Raw genomic sequence first — 16,663 nt, forward strand, 5'->3', positions numbered from 1 at the left:
TCTGTTCTACCTCCTCTGCACAAGCTCCTGGGCCACGTGGGCCATCTCCTTCCTGTCGTGAGTCACATGGCAAAGACGGTAGGCTTTGCAGGCCACACGGTCTCTACCACAACTGCCCAACTGCCATCGTGGTGCCAAGACAGGCACGGACAGGGCGTAAGTGACCGGCACAGCTGTGCTCCAGTAAAACTTCACTTACACAGTTGGTGGGCCTGATGTGGCCCGCAGGCAGCAGCGTGTGAGCACCTGCCTCAGGGAAGCAATACTATCTACATTTTACAATTGAAAAGGCAAAGCCAGGTGTGCGGGCACAAGGCTGTAGCCCCAGCAGCTTGGGAGGCTGAGGCAGGAGGATGCAAGTCGAAGGCCAGCCTCAGCAACTTAGCAAGGCCCTCAGCAACTCGGTGAGGCTCCATCCGGTGGGGAAGTGGCTCAGTGGTTGAGTGGTATGAAAGAAAAGAAAAGGCAAAGTTTGGGGGTGGGGAGGGGAGGCTTGACTTGTCCAAGGCCTCATTCTGAGTTAACAATGGTCCAAGCAACATATATAGACCCAAACAGGTGTTCTGTACGTAACGGAAGAACGAAATCTGAATTTTTCTAAAAATACTGCACAGTATACAAGCACTTCCTCTGACTCTTACAAGGGAAGGAGATATGGCTGCTGGTTGTGAGGGAGTGTACAAGACCACGTATTCCAGAATGTACCCCGTCACCCTGGGCCGTTCCAGCAGCAGTCAAGGGAGCGAACAAGGAGTTCTGCAGAAGCGGCCTCCACAGGCAAAATCCAATGCCACATCCTAACGCACACTTGTGAGGCCCCCAGAGCCCAGGCCCCCCACAGGATTCCTGGTCTGAGGCAGCCGCTAGGGACGTGGTGTCCATTTTCACTCTCTCAGGACGTGCTGCAGATGCCCCAGTGAAGAGCGCAGGCGAACGCGGACGTCCCGAGGCTGGGGTCCACCCTGGTTAGCAGGAACATGACCCAAACGTCCAGCCTCAGACGCCCCAGCAAGCCCGGGCCTGCCAACAGGAAGGCCCATCAGCGGGAAGGGAAGCCTTAGTTCAAGGACAGGCAAGGCCATTGCACAGCCGAGGTGGACAGCTGCCTCCTGTCAGGCCACAGGTCCAGCAGCGGAAGCCACGCGCGACACCTGACGCACCCAGGACGGCATGGGCTCAGGTGACCCGGCAGCTCCCCCCAGTTTAGGAAGGAGGGGGTCCTCTGCCCTACTGTTGGCGGGCGATTTCTTCCTGTGTAAGACTGTACAAAACTGGCATCGCCACTTGGGAGGTCCCTGGTGGCTCATCTTATGTAACAACATGGCGAGGTCGTGGTCCCAACGGCGTGGCCGAACACCAGCCCAGAGGCGCTGGGGAGGCCCATCTCAGTGAGTGACCTTTAAATCATTAGACTTCCAGGAGAGCAGGTTATCTCCCATAACTCGAAGGCTGCGTCTGGCCAGCCCAGGCCTGCGGGAAGGCACGGGCTCCCCCAGGAGGCGCAATGCCACCCCCAGCTCCCTGGCTCGGTCTGCAGCCCAGGGCCCGCCCTGCAGGTCCCAGACAAGCACCGTGGCTTGCCGCGGGTCCTGACGCGCTGACCAGCCAGGACTTCTAGAAAGCACGGCAGAAGAAGAGAAGCAGGAACTTCCACCCCAACAGCACTCTACCTCAGCCACCATCGTTTCTCACAGTCTCCTCCCCGGCCTTCCCGTGACTCCAGCTCCTGTGGCCTGGCACCACCGCTGCCACTTGGCTGGGCCTCCCGACCTCCCCGAGGTTCCTCAAATGCCCCAGGGCCTTTGCTCCTGCTCCCTCCTGGCTCAAAGTGCTTCCCCCCAGGTGTCTCAGAGCCCCTTCTCTCAGAGCTCTGCTCAGGCAAAGGATGGAGATGGCGGTCTCCATCCTCTCTGCGAGGCCTTCCTGCCACAGCGTCTGAGGCCACCCATCCTGGCACCTCCTGCTCCTTCCCCTCCGCAAGCTCGGCTCCCCAAGGCCAGAGTTGCTGTTTCGTTCCCCACAGGCTCTCCAGTGCTGGAAACAGTGCGGGGCACTTAGGTCGGCCCAGGAAGAGTTTGCTGCATGAACACAAGCAGAGGAAGAATGACCAAGCTAGCGACCGCAGACCGTGGCGATCCCAAGGCAGGGGCAGGGCCGCGGAGTCACCGCACAGTCTAAGCAGGGGCTGCCGGCAAAGGCCCGGGGGTACAGAATTCCCAGCAAAAGGGCAGGGTCTGCGGCCCAGCACAGGAGGGAGGCATGCACTGTGCTGGGAGCTATTCGGGTTCTGAATTTGCTCCGAGCAGGGATGAGACTCAGGTGTCTGAAGCAAGGGCAGCGGTTCTCAAAGTGTGGTCCACGGACCCCTGGGGAACCCCTTTGCGGGTGGGGACTGTGAGTAAGGTCAGAACTCCCAACAGTAAGTCATAATTTGCCCTTTTCATGGTTTTCACATTTGTCCAAATGGTGCAAAGCAGCAATGGGTAAATCCTCCGGAGCCTGAGGAGAAGGTGACACAATGGGAGCCACCACCATGCACTTGTAGCTAGCACGAGCGAGGCCCCGGGCTCCCTCCCAACACTGGGGAAAAGAAAAGGCCAATATCACGGAAATTGTGCTGAGGAAGCAACGGGAAATGCCCACCTTTGAGGACGTGTTCTTCAGTGTCCCCTGTGACAAAAGGGGAAGTAACAGAACGGGTCCCTAGAGGGGACCCGGTAAAGCCGTGTGAGCTGAGATGGCTCATCTGCTCTGCCGTGGACATGATCTTTATCTTAAAAATGACTAACTGTGCATATGTAGCATGCACTTCCTTGAAAAGGAACAGAGTAATCGCTTCCAGGAAAAGAAGCAGCAGCGTGTGATTGATCTGAGCAATCGAGCAAAATCCAGAACTCTGGAAACCCACATCCGCCAGCCTGACCTTGGCAGCGACTCAGCACTTAAAGATTATTCCGATGAGGTCAGCCGTGATATTGACGGATGTGACTTTTTTCTGTACCGGGGATTGAACCAGGAGTGCTTAACCACTGAGCCACATCCCTAGCCCTTTTCTGTATTTTATATTTAACACAGAGCCTCACTCAGTTGCTTAGGGCCTCTCTAAATTGCTGAGACTAGCTTTGAACTTGCGATCCTCCTGCCTCAGCCTCCTGAGCCACCGGGATTACAGGCGTGTGCCACTGCACCCAGCTTGGACGTGACTGTTTTACGTTGGCCAATGAAGCATGTCAACACTGAAAGGTCTACACAACTCTGACCGCCAATATGTTCAAAATGACCAATGGGTGACGTTGTCAGGTGGCGAGGGCACAGTTCTGGCTACAGTGCAAGACAGACCAGTGGGTTTTAACATAAGAGAGGGTGGAAAGACCCCTGATGGCAGGTTCCACACCCTGACCGCCCTTCAGAGCCCCCTCAGCCTAGCGCTGATCAGTGGCACAGCACGGGCCTGGCAAGAGTCAGGCTCTTGGCTGCATGCCCAGCAACACGCACGCGTACACACATGCAAGAAAGAAAAGAAACTACCTCTTGGTGCACTCTGGTGTTTTATCAAAGAATATACATGATTATCTGAAAGGTTATTGAAACAATCCTCCCTTTCCAAACACGAATCTGCGTGAAGCCAGATTTTCTTCATGAACATTGACCACGATAACGTATCTCCACGTGCTGCGTGCCAGGAAGGGCCGGCCATCTACTTTCAACCAGAGAGCAAACAGACTTGTTGGATGCACAACAAAGCCAACCTCTCTAATCTAGATGGGAAAATGCGATCATTTTCACCTAATACGTATTAGTTATGTAAACATGTAGCATTTTATTGTTATTTGTGAGTCATAAATTTTTAAATTCTCAGCTAAAATAGTAAATATCCATAAATATAAGCCCAAAGCTCTCTTGGGTTCTGAACTACTTTAATTTTTTCACTTTTGGTACTGGTGATGGGTACTCAGTACTCAACCACTGAGCCACATCCCCAGCCCTTTATATATTTTATTTTGAGACAGGGTCTCACTAAATTGCTTAGGGCCCTGCTAAGTTGCAGAGGCTGGCTTGGAACTTGCGATCCTCCTGCCTCAGCCTCCTAAGAAGCTGGGATCCCAGGTGAGCTCCATTGTGCCTGGATCTGAAGAACGTGTGAAGTGTCAACAGGTCCGGGGACCAGAAGGTTTGAGAGCAACTGTTCCCACGGTTGGGTGCCAGAGGGCCACAGGGGCAGGAGGTGGGGCGGCCAGGGAGGCGTGGGGGGGGCAGTTTGGGTAAACCAGATGGGAAGTAATGAGGCCCAAGAGCAAGGGACACACAGGGGAGGGCAGAGGGATGGAGCTAAGTGGCTGAGGCAAGGGCGGGGCGGGGAGGAGAGGATGTCACTCAGGCCGGTTGCCGAGCATCCAGGAAGACAGAGGTGGCGTTCACAGGCCCGGAAGGCAGGAGGAGAACTCGTTCATGGGAGAAGTGATAGTCGTGTTTGGGACCTGCTGCCCTGGGGCCAGTGGGAGTCTTGGGTGGGGTAGCGCAGGAGACGGCGTCAGCGTGCTACACGGGAGGCCACACAGGCAGAAGGCGGAGCATGGGGACCAGGTGCGGAGGGTGCGGACGGAGCGGAGGGAATGAATGAGCTCAGGCAGGGAGAAGGTGCAGACCCAGCCAGGGGAGAACAGAGCCCTGGGGTCAGGTACAGGGGCTGGCGAGCGAGGCACAGAGGGTCCCCCAGCAGAGCCGCCCGGGGGGACAGGGCAGGGCGGCAAGGGCATGATGGACGGAGTTGGCTGCCACCAGGAGGTCAAGCCAAATAAGTCACCCCTGGGACGGAGCCAGCAGGATTGAGTTATGGACCTTGCCAGGAGCAGCGGCCGAGGGCTGGGAAACGAGCGGAGGTAAAGAGACAGGGACGGGGCTGGGGAGATAGCTCAGTGGGTAGAGTGCTTGCCTTGCAAGCGCAAGGCCCTGGGTTCGATCCCCAGCACCAAAAAAAAAAAGAATGCTCAGAAGAGACGGGGACGTGCTGGCTGCTCAGGGCGGCCGCAGCGCGGGAGGCTGGCTTGAGGGACGGCGCAGGCGCTGCCTAGCACATGGGTCCCGGGACTCCATCCCCAGACACAAAGTCAACAAATAAAAGTGCACAGCCACAGGAGGCCGGGTCTTCTGGACGCGGAGCAGGAGGCAGGATTCCGCGAGCGACTCCTGGGACCCCAGAGCCTGCCATTCTGCCCCTCTGAGCGTGGGAACCTAGGAGACCTCGCCGCTCCTTCCGAGGACAGGGACACCCCACGAGCCTATGCCCATCATATGGCCCCATTTTTTTCTAATTTTGTTTTGTTTTGTTTTGGGGCACTGAGGATAGCACCCAGGGCCTCGCAGGTGCCAAGTCAGTGCTGGGTCACTGAGCCTGGCAATGGAGGGCCGTGAACAAGGAGTGCGGGCGTCTGGAGAGCAGAGCAGGCCTGGGCGTCGGCCAGCAGGCCCACGGGAACCTCAGGCCTGGGGTCTGTCAAGCTGGAGCGATGCCTGCCCAGGGCCAGTGGGTAAGAGCCCGCCCAGGGGACCCCTGGGCTACAGCCTTCCGAGGCCCTGAGCAGACGCCACGAGGGTGCCAGCCTTCTGGCCCACGTCCCCATATGGCAATAAGGGCTGCTGGCGACACGGCCAAGGGGGTGGCCTTTGGCCTTGGCAGTGGGGACTGAGCGCAGAGCATGACGGTGCAGGCAGGAGCTCTGCTGCGAGCTCACCCGCAGCCAGGCCTTGGCAACCTGTTCCGCACACCCCAGAACTAATTCAGAGTGGCCCGGCTGGTGCAGGCTCCCACCTGGCGGAGGCCCACAGGCTGGGCTCTGCACACACGGCAGGGGTCCTTCAGCCTGTGGGACGGAGCTAAGCAGAGGCGTCTGTCACCCACTCTGGGGACGCCACAAAACACGTCTACCAAGAGGAGACGGAAGCGGCCCTTGGCAGACGCCTGTGGCCAGCCGGGCGCAGAGCCCACCTGCACCCTCCGGCCAGGCCTGTTACCTTTTTGCGTGGCCTCAGCTTGTCCCGCCACTCCTTCAGGTGCTGGTTATGGCTCTCGTCCAGGGCCTTCAGCTTCTGGGCTTCGTGCTCCACCAAGAGGTGACACTTCTCATTCTGGAATAATCACCAGGCAGAACAGGTGTGAGCGTCAGAAGGAAGAGGCAGGGAACTGAGGCCCACAGTGCTGCAGGCTGGCGGAACCCAGCGCCACTTGCTTATTACTTCTTTTCATTTTTCATCTTGAGGCAGGGTCTTGCTAAGTTGCCCAGTTGGCCTTGAACTTGAGATTCTGCTGCCTCAACATCCTGGGTAGCTGCGATTACAGGCATGTACCCCTGAGCCTGGCCTTATCCAGGATATAAGGTATCTGCCTGAAAAGTGCCCCACAGCGCCCACTTCCTTCCTATCTTTGATTATAAACCTCACTTATACGCAACTCGGTAAAAGGAAATGCACACACACCAAGAGGCACCTGGAGGAACATTCCAGAACATTAATGGTAATAGCTCTCATGAGCTGTGCTCTGGAATGTGCGGCAACGTTGAAGATTTCTTCTGTGAGCTTTTTCATCCCCTGAGTTTTAAAAAATGGACACTTATTTTAATAAAACAACAAAACTATTAGCCCTAAACATGGCATATCCCCTAATCCCACCCCACGGAAGCCCAGTAGGAACGTTTGGATACACCTCCTGTCGGGCTCTGTCCCCTGTGTGTGGCTCACCCTGCGTGTATGATTCTGCGGACCCGCCCCCTCCATGCTCCACAAACACCTCTGCAAAGTATTGTGCATGGTATTTTTAATGCCTGGAACATCTCACAATATGTATTTATCAAATTTTCTTAAAATTCCCATCTTTTGAGCCACTTGGGTGGCGTCTGATTTTCAGTGTTATGAAGAACGCCCTGCTGAACATCTGTGCTACAGACTGAGCTGTGTTCCCCTCAAATTCATGTTGAAGCCCCAGCTCTGAGGTGGTGGGATCTAGAATGGAGGCCTCCGAGAGGCCACGAGGGTGAGATGGGGTCAGGAAGTGGCCCCAGTGACAGGTGTGCCTCACAGGAAGGGAGACCAGGGAGCTTGCCAGTCAGGTGCTCACGCGCCTCTCCCCTGCCCTCTCCTTCACCCTCCCTCTGTGGCATCTGAGGACACAGTGAGAAGGTCACCTACTGGCCAAGAAGGCCCTCACCAGCACCTGACCATGTGGGTGCCCCCAGCTTACACTTTCAGACTTCAGAACTACGAGAAACTCCATTTCTTTCTTTCCTTCCTTCCTTTTTAAAAAAAGTGAGTGTGTATGTGTGTGTGTGTGTGTGCGCGCGCGTGTGCACGTGCTGGGGATGCGACCAGAGTCTTGCTCATGGCAGGTCAACGCTCTACCCCGACCCACACCTCCAGCCCCGGTTTCCAGGGTTTAAACCACAGGATCAGTGGTGCTTTCTTTTTCTTAAGAGCTGGGGCCTCGCCGCGTTGCCAGGCTCGGTTGCCAGTGCAGTGGAGGTCATAGGACGAACCACCAGGGACCACAGTACAGACCCCGACTGGCCTAGCCCCTGAGGTCCCGAGATGGCGCCCCTCCGGGCTCAGCTCCCGAGGGCTGGGCGCGCAGGTGCGTGCCCCCTTGCCTGGCCATGCAGACAGTGGGCCAGGCGAGTGCTGGCCACTCAGCCCCAGCCCAGCCCTCGCTGTGGTACATTTTTTGGCAGTCCAGGCAGACTAAAACAATCTCTGTGTGTAAAAATATACTTACAGAAATTACATAATCACCTTAACTACATCATGAATTGTAACGTAGATATGATTTATGGAGGATTCCTGCGTTTCCTCAGGAGAGCGTTCTGGCAAGGGACAAGGGCCACAGACCTGGCTGAGGCTCTTCCAAACTCCCCTACACTCCATTTTCTATTTTAATTTTTTTACACTGAGGATTGAACCCCAGAAGCTCTTTAACATGGAGCCCATTTTACTTTTTATTTGGAGATGGGTTCTGAGCTGCTCAGGCCTGGCTGTGCTGCCGAGGCTGGCACGTGCCGCGCCTCGGGCTCCCTCACTCTTTCTGAGCTGAGTTATCTGCTTTTCAGTTTTTCCAAGGAATCTCTCTCGTCAGCAAAAGTGGCGAGTCCCTGTTTGTTCTCTGCAGAATCAGTCTTGCTACAAGGTGCTCATCAAGCAGGGAGAACCCTGTGCCGATCCCACAACACACTGGGTGGAGAAGCGGAACCCTTGGGGGTTCTTCGCGTGGGCTTCAGGCTAACGGTCTACAGGAGCGTAGGAGCTGGGTAGTGAGAAATAGTCCTAGCAGCCCCCTGGCCCACAGCGCTCAGCACTTCACAGGGTCCCTTCAGTTAGCTCCTAGTGCACCCCATTAGGCAGAGAGGGTAACGGGGGGCAGGAACGTGACTGGCTTCACTAAACCTCACGGATGGCAGCGGCAGAGCCCCTGCTGAGCAGGCTCCAGTGCCTGTGATGCTTCCTCTCCAGAAACTGCCAGATCAGCCCAACAGCCTGAGCCACATCCTGAGGTTCACGGCTCTCAGGTGCAGCAATGCCTCACTGCACCACAAGGGGGCTCCAAGTACCGGCTGGTGGCACCAGGAACTGCCAGAGTTCCAGGAGCTGGAAGTCAGCTCAAGTCATGGGCAGGTTCTGATCAGGAGCCTCTTCTTGGCCTGCAGAGGACCCTGAGGCGTGGGGCGAACCAAGGGGCCAGGAAACCTGAGGAGGCCAGGGACTACCACAGGAAAAGAAGTCAGTGGAAGCGTCCTTCCCAGCAGACACAGGGATGACCGAGAAACCAGCGGCCCGCTCACGGCCAGGCCGCCAGCCCCGTCTCCTTCACGAAGCCAGAGCCCGGCCCTGCGGCAGGGGAATGGCCAGCCCCAGCACGGGCAGCCTACCTGCAGCTGCTGCAGCTCGCTCATGTTGCCCGCGCACTGCGCCAGCATGTCCCGCATCTGGCTCTCGTGTTTGTTCTGCTGCTGCAGGCGCTCCGCCTTCTGCCTCTTCTCCTCCTGCTGCGAGAACTGTGGGGGGCGGGGAGCCTCAGGGCAGCGGCCCCGGCTGTGCCCGGCCGAGTGGAGACCCAGCCTCTGCCCTCGGGGCCCAGCCTGGCGGGACCTGCCACGTGACCCACGCCAGGGCAGTGCACGCAGCACAGGACCAGCACAGGAAGGTTCGCGGAAGAAACCGGAGGCGGGTGGTGACAGCACACAGCCGCCTCTGTCCAGCAGGCTGATTCACCAGGGGACGAAGGACGCTTCCAGGCCACGGCTGTGCCCCACGCGCCCTCCCAAGGCCTGGCACACACTTTATACAATCCCCCAGACCACTTCAGGACCAGGCCCTGCCCAGCCCGGCGGCTGCAGCCCACCTGCTTGATCTTGTCGCGCTGCTCGGCGGCACTGCCCTGGCCGTTGATGTGCAGGCTCTTCTTGTACATGGCCATGCGTGTCTTGCCCTCGCTGCGCTGGATCTTGGGCAGCCGCGCCTTCTCCTGCTGCTGCCGCACCTTCAGCTGCTCCAGCATGCGCTGGTTGTAGCGCTGCATCTGCTCCCGCTCCTGAGGGGACGCCCCGGGGGTGAGGTCAGCCACCAGGTCACCTGGGAAGCCCAGACCACCTGGCCAGGATGCTCGGCACAGCAGGCCTGGTCAGCTCACTGCCTGACTTCCAGTTCTTTCACTTTGTGGCGGTGGGAAACCACCTGCATTCGGCAGAAGCCGCACTTTGCATTTTGATCTTTTTATGGGCTGGTGATGTGCAGCCTGTCACGCTCAGGATGCTGTGCCACGTCACTTGGCCATAGCTGCCTGGCAGCCACAAGATCTGAAGGGGAAACGGCCCTACCATATGCTACTGTCAGCAAGCTGGGAGGGTCAGGAGGTCAGGTGTGTGAAACGCACGTCCAGCTTGTTTCCGGCTTGCGATGGGCGTGTGGGAAGTAACCCGGGCAGGGGCCGAGCGTCTGCGTTGCTGAGAGCCCTGGATTCCTACCGGCCAGGTGCCCTCCCAGCTAACTGACGACGCGCCAGCATCGCTTCATGTTTCAGAGCAAGGCGCACCCCAGGGGGCACAGCTCACCATTACCGATGGCACTACACGGACAGCGCTCATTCACTGAGCAGTACTGGGGCCGGACCCAGGGTTGCTGCCACGGGGCGACATTCCCAGCCCTTTTCATTTCTTATCTCAAGGCAGGGTCTTGCTAAGTTGCCCAGGCTGACCTTGAAACTCCGATCCTCCTGCTTCAGCCTTTGGAGTCGCTGGGATTACAGGCATGTGCCACCACACCACGACTAAATTCATATTTTAAAAGACTGAATAATAATTTTGAATTTTCTCCTTCCCCTAAAACCCATTTGCATTTCAAAACTCTGTGTGGACATCGCCTCCTTCAGGAGGCCTCCGTGGCAGCACGCTGACTTCCCTCTGTGCCCGCAGGTAAGGGACCGGAATTACCGGCAACTGCCGTGCACCCAGACCTTGGTTTATCTGACACTGTCACTATGACGGGGACTGACCAAGAGGACAGCATAGACACAGAAAGCGCTCTGGCCGCACAGAGCAGGGGTCCCCTGCCAGGGCTGGGGACTCAGGGAAGGCTTCCCAGCAGAGGTGGCATTTAAGGCCCTAAAAGTCTCCTGAGGAAATGTGTGGGAGAGAGGAAAGGAGAAAGCGGAGGAGAGAGAGGACGGAAAGGGAAGAGGGGAAGGAGAAGAGAGGGAGAGGGAGACAGAGGGAGGGAGGGGGAGAGGGAGGGAGAGAGAGGGAGAGAGAGGGAGGGAGGGGGAGAGGGAGGGAGAGAGAGGGAGGGAGGGGGAGAGGGAGGGAGAGAGAGGGAGAGGGAGGGAGGGAGAGAGAGGGAGGGAGAGAGGGAGGGAGGGAGAGAGAGGGAGAGGGAGAGAGAGGGAGAGGGAGAGAGAGAGGGAGAGAGGAAGAGGGAGAGGGAGAGAGGGAGAGAGGGAGAGAGGGAGAGAGAGGGGAGGGAGGGAGAGAGAGGGAGGGAGAGAGAGGGAGAGGGAGGGAGAGAGGGAGAGAGAGGGAGAGGGAGGGAGGGAGAGAGAGAGAGGGAGAGAGGGAGGGAGGGAGAGAGGGAGAGAGAGGGAGAGGGAGGGAGAAAGAGAGGGAGAGAGGGAGGCAGGGGGCACCACAGCAGCTGGGGTCAGCGGGAGCTGCCGTGGCCATCTGCACCCCGCGCGGTTTCCTGGTGCTCCAGCCAGGATGGACGGCCCTGGAGGCCTCCGGGCTCGCGCGGCCACACGTTCCTCGGGGCACAGGGGCCAGCGCAGCCCGGCCGGTGGGAGCCTCACCTTCTCGTGCCTGCGCAGCAGCTGGTGCCGCTGGAGGAAGTACTGATCTTTGAGCTGCTGCTTCACCAGCTGGTGCTTCTCCTGCAGCTGGTGCTCCTCCATCTCCCACAGCGCTGCCTCCCGGTCTGCAGGGGACATGCCGCCCACTGGGTGAGGTGCCAGAGGCCACACGCATTCTCCCCTCCCGCCCCGGCGAGGTCAGCAGACAGTGACCCATCCGGGCCGGGTCCTAAGGGAGGCAGCTCCCAGCAACAGGGCAGAGCCGGAAGGCCAAGGCCGGAGGGCGGCTTCCTCAGTGAGGGTGCATCTCCCGTGCCTTCTCCCCGGAGTCTCCCTCTGAGCCCTTCCCACTGCCATCACAGAGCAGGGGCGCAGCGCAGAGCACGCTCGAATGCGTACTCAAGGACGCGTCCTCCCTCCACCTACGGTGGTGTCCCTGGGCAGAGGTGGAGGCTGAGGCCTGGAGAGGTGTCCTTCTGAGTCAGGAGTCAGAGAGGCGAGAGGGCAGGCTGGAACTGGTTGCAGCTGGGATTTGGGATGGAAGAGAGCAGCTCTCGAGGCCTCAGTTTCCACCTCTGCCAAATGGGCTCAACCGTGCGTGAGCGAGGAACGGCCTCGGAGGACGTTTTTAAGTGCGATCTGCTCTGCGTCTCTGCTTCTGTCAGGGCTCAGGTGGAGATGCCCTGAAGGAGGCACAGGGTCAGAAATGCACCATCATAGGAAGCAGCCCTCGTCCCTGGCCTCGAGAAGTATGAAAACTTAGTTTCTGCTGCTTATCAGCCTCCGATCCGTGGTATTTTGTTAGTGCTGCCCCAAAAGACTAGGCCATCAACCTGAGAATGGTAACTCTCCAACCTCTGGTTTCCTCATCTGCAAAAACTGGGGCCATGGCAGGGCCTGGCTCCCAGGGGTACGCGGCCTGCAGAGCATCACTCAACCCGTGACAGCTGGGAGGGGGCTCGGTACCGGCTGTGCCACCCGCTTCTGCAGCTCACTGGGTGCAGCTGCCCTGGTGCTGTGTCTGTCCCCTCCTCTGCCCCCTTCCCTGACTTCCGGAATAGTGTCGAGTCTGAGTGGGAATGGTCCCCCGGCCTCGCTCCCGACATCGGGGAGGCTGCCTGGCGCCACCGTGAAGGAAACCTATCTTTCGGGATGGACAGACCCGGTGCTGCCCCAGTGCCCTGCCCACCTCGGAGGAGCTCCTGCTTCCGGTTGAGGCACTCCCGCTCCCTGTCGCAGATCTCCCGCCGGTTCTCCGCGGTCAGCCTCTTCATGGCCAGCTCCAGGTCCTCCTTCTGCTTGGCTACGAAGTCCCGGTCCTGTGGGGAGGAGGTGCACAGACCTTCACCTGGACCAGCTCAGGCCACTCAGTGCCCCCGGTTCAGGGGGAAGAGCGGCAGGACCCAGGAGCACGTTCAGGAAACACGGGAAGGAGTCAAGGAGACTCAGAGGCAGCCACCCACCGAGGCGTGGGCTTGCTTTTGGATCTTGGATCAAATCGTTAAAAAAAGAAAGAAAGAAATGGGATCCGTGAAGCCACTGGTAAGGGGAATGCTGAGCAGCCTGGAGAGGGACGTCATTCAGAAGCGGAGACTGATCGTGTGTGCGCGCCAGGGATTGGACCCCAGGTCACCGAGCTACATGCCCATAAGGCACGTGCATGCCATGGGGGCTGTTTCTGGGATGTCCGAGATGTCTACAGGTTGATACGACATGATGCCTTGGATCTGAGTCAGAATGACCCGGTAGGGTCAGGAAGTGAATAAGTGGACGTGAGGGGACGGTTACTGAGCTCGGGTGATGGGCATGTGGGGCTCGCTGACCATAATAACCATGCCCGTCTGCTTTCTTAACTGTTGTTTCTACCTGACGTCATAACCGCACATATGTGGGGGTACGGTGATCGGTGCAGGCCAGTTAGCATTTCCCTCCTTAAACACGCACCGTTTCTTTGGACTGGGATCCTCTGTGCTTTTTATTTTCCATAATAACAAGTAAGAAAATAAAATTTGGGCTGGGATTGTGGCTCAGTGGTAGAGCGCTTGCCTAGCATGTGCGGGGCACTGGGTTCGATTCTCAGCACCACATACAAACAAATAAAGGTCCATTGACAACTAAAAAAATATTAAAAAAAAAAAGAAAAGAAAATTTAAGTTTGAAAATGTTTAGCTCAGGAGGGTGACAGGAAGATGGCAAGTTCAAAGCCAGCTTGGGCAACACAGTGAGATCCTGTTTCGAAAAAAAACCAGAAAGGGCTGTGGAGGTGGCTCAGTGGCAGAGTGTGCCTGGCATGCACAGGCCCCGGGGTCCATCCAGTACTGGAAAACAAATTTAGGAACCATACGAGAAGGAACTAGAAACCCCTACTAACCCTCAAGAGGCTAGCAAGTGTCCATGAAGCACCTATTCCAGTGCATCCACGGCTACTGCTGTGATTGTTCACAGAAGTCATTTAGGAATTAAAGAGACACCCAAGTTCACAGCACAGGAGTCACGAGGGCCAAGCAGTCACTGGTGAGAAAATGAAGAAGCACAACGCGCTATCAATTCACCATGGCTACCACTCAGCCTTAAAAAGGAAGGCCGTCACATGCACGAGCCTCGTGGACACCGAGTCCACTTATGGGAAGTATCAAGGACAATCATCGTGGAGACAGGGCCTGGTGCAGCTCAGTGGGCCAGCGCGTGCTGAGCTGAGCAGGCACGAGGCCAGGCGACCAATCCCCAGCACCATGCTCACGCAGACCAGCACAGGGACAGGAAGGAGCAGGGAGGTTCCAGGCCGCAGGGCGGGGACAATGGAGAGCTTGCTAGGACAGGCTTTTCAGTTCCGCTTCCCTTAATAGCGAAGATGGTAAATTGTGTTATATCATTTTACCAAAATTTCAAAAGTCACTAGAAAGACCTCTCCATGTTACCATGTACTCTTCTATTAAATGTTTTTTTTGGGGGCGTCCTGGGTTTGAACCCAGGGGTGCTTAACCACTGAGCCATACCCCCAGCCCTTTTTTATATTTTATTTAGAGTCAGGGTCTCACTGGGCAGTTTAGGGCCTTACTAAATTGCTGAGGCTGGCTTTGAATTTGTGATCCTCCTGCCTCAGCCTCCCGAGCTGCTGGGATTACAGGCGTGCGCCAAGGCGACCGACTTCAAATGTATTTTAATGGATGAAAATATTTCATGGTACAGATCTACCCTAATTTATTTCCCTAATAAATAACAGGTTGTTCCCAGTTTTCTCTACTTAAGTAGCGCAGGCCTTCACACTCTGGGATCTGAATGTGTGTGAAGCTTGCGATGACTTTCCCAGGATGTCCAGAAGGAGAAAATCCAAGTTAGAAGTTCCACAAGTTTTTGAGGATTTTTTTTTTTTAAATCTTGTCTTTAGTTGTAGATGGACACAATGCCTTTATTTTATTTACTCAGTTTATGAGGTGCTGAGGATCAAACCCAGTGCCTCACATGTGCTAGGCAAGTGCTCTACCGCTGAGCCCCAGTCCAGCCCCAAGGATCTTCATGTGATTGCAGATCGGCCTCCTGAAGGGCCACACAATCTGCTCGCTCTTTCTCTCTCCTCTCCTCTTCTCTCTCCTCTTCTCTTCTCTTCTCTTCTCTTCTTCTCTTCTTTCTCTCTCTCTCTCTCTCTCTCTCTCTCTCTCCCCCCCTCTCCCCCCCCCCATCAGGACAAGGACCTGTGGGCCTCACCCTCACAAGCCCTGCATTTTAAAAAATTAATTTTAAAATCTGACACATACGAATTGCACAAAGTTCTGGGGTGCAATGTGAAATTTCAACATGCTATGTTTTGTACAATAATCAGGTTGGCATAATTAGCATGGCCATCGAAAACATTTGTCTTTGGGGTGAAACCCTGGAAATCCTCTCTTCTAGCTTCTCTGAGATGCACGACGCACTCTCACTGGCTATCGCCCCACAGTGCAACAGGACCCGAGAGTGCGCTGCTCCCACCTATCCGCGGACCAGCCTCCCCGGCACCCCTGCCTCGCCTGCACGCTTTTCTGATCTCAGAACCCAGGGCGGGTTCCGGGGTGTCCTGAAGAGAACGCGGAGTCTGGAGTCTGACCAAGTTTGAGGCGTTGCCCGCCCACAGTCACCTCTGCAATGTCACCTCTCTGAGCCTCGGTTTCCTCTGCAGCAAATGGGAAAAGAAAGAGCCTCCCCCCAGACCCCGAGGCGGATGGCGTACAGAGCCTGTGCCGGGGAGCAGAGGGCGGAGACCCCTGGGAGGGAGCCCAGGCACTGGAGCAGGGAACAGGCGGGAGGGCAGAGTGAAGCGGGCAGGGCCCGGCAGCACTTGCGGGCAAGGGGAGCCACTGAAGATCTGTGGGGGAGGTGACGTGCTCACACCAGCTGGTGTGAGGAAGGAACTATAGGAGAGTGGCAGGAGGTGGTGTCCGTGCACGTGTGCACACGTGTGTGTGCGTGCACACGTGTCGTGCTCAGGAGGCATGGAGGGCCCAGTGCAAGGAGGACTCAGCTCCTGCCTGCCCACCGGAGGGAGGAGCCCTCAGGACGGCAGGGCCAGCTCCGGGAGACGAGGGCTGGACTCCCAAGGGCCCCAAGCCGCCAGGGGGAGATCCTGTGCCCGCCAAGGCGCAGTGACAAGCCAGCACAGGGCCTAGGACCAGGCGCAGGGGCTGAGGGCTTGGGCCACGGTCCAGGGTGGGCAGCGGGGAGGGCGGGCTGGCCGGTGCTCAGAAGGAGGCGCCCTGAGGGGCGAGGCCTGGGCGCGGACAGGGCTCACGTGGGGACCCTGAGGGCCGGTGGGGCCCAGCACTCACGAGAAGCTGCTTCTTCTGCGTGTGCTCCTCCATCTTCTGCTTCATGCTCTCCTTCCGCTGCTGCCGGGGCAGCTTCTCCACCTCGCTCTTGGCCTGCAGGCGGCAGAGTGGCCGGGTCAGGGCGGTCCCTGCGCTGGCTGCAGTGCCAGGCGCTGAGGCTGGGGCCCAGGGTCAGGGAGGCCGCAGGCCAGGTGGCTCCACAGGTGCGACCCCCCCACATCCTGCCACACCCAGCCCTCAGGGGGCGCCGGTTGGCCTGGCCACTACTGTCCCAGCTCCCGTCCGGAGAGGACAGGCTGTTTCTGGCGGCTTGGTCTCCATCCCGCCTCCTCTGGTAATGCACCTTGTTTCCTCTGGGCAGTTTTTCTCAGGCTTTTTGAAAAACTACTGTCCCCTCAGAAGACCTTTAGATATGTTTCCCTAATTGCGCTGAACATATGAAATAATCTTAAAAGATATGCCGTTAGTGTCAGAGATGTCTGTCATCAACTTCCATATCGAGTCGCCCGAGAAGGCCTGCGTCTGTGGGTGCTCTCACCCA

General features: G+C 57.4%; 1 protein-coding gene across 3 annotated transcripts in view; it reads right to left on the reverse strand.

Moving 5' to 3' along the window:
• Stk10 (serine/threonine kinase 10) overlaps positions 1-16,663 on the reverse strand; it is a 123,875-nt gene that overhangs the window by 3,531 nt on the left and 103,681 nt on the right. For all 3 annotated transcript variants that reach the window (XM_047557000.1, XM_047557001.1, XM_047556999.1), the window contains exons 13-18: positions 16,123-16,215; positions 12,510-12,639; positions 11,321-11,445; positions 9,383-9,571; positions 8,910-9,035; positions 6,013-6,126 (exon numbers count right to left, since the gene is read on the reverse strand). In XM_047557000.1, the coding sequence (XP_047412956.1) occupies positions 6,013-6,126; positions 8,910-9,035; positions 9,383-9,571; positions 11,321-11,445; positions 12,510-12,639; positions 16,123-16,215 (777 nt within the window). The remainder of the gene's footprint in view (positions 1-6,012; positions 6,127-8,909; positions 9,036-9,382; positions 9,572-11,320; positions 11,446-12,509; positions 12,640-16,122; positions 16,216-16,663) is intronic.

Source organism: Sciurus carolinensis, chromosome 6 (genome assembly GCF_902686445.1).
Source record: "Sciurus carolinensis chromosome 6, mSciCar1.2, whole genome shotgun sequence".
Classification (NCBI taxonomy): Eukaryota; Metazoa; Chordata; class Mammalia; order Rodentia; family Sciuridae; genus Sciurus; species Sciurus carolinensis.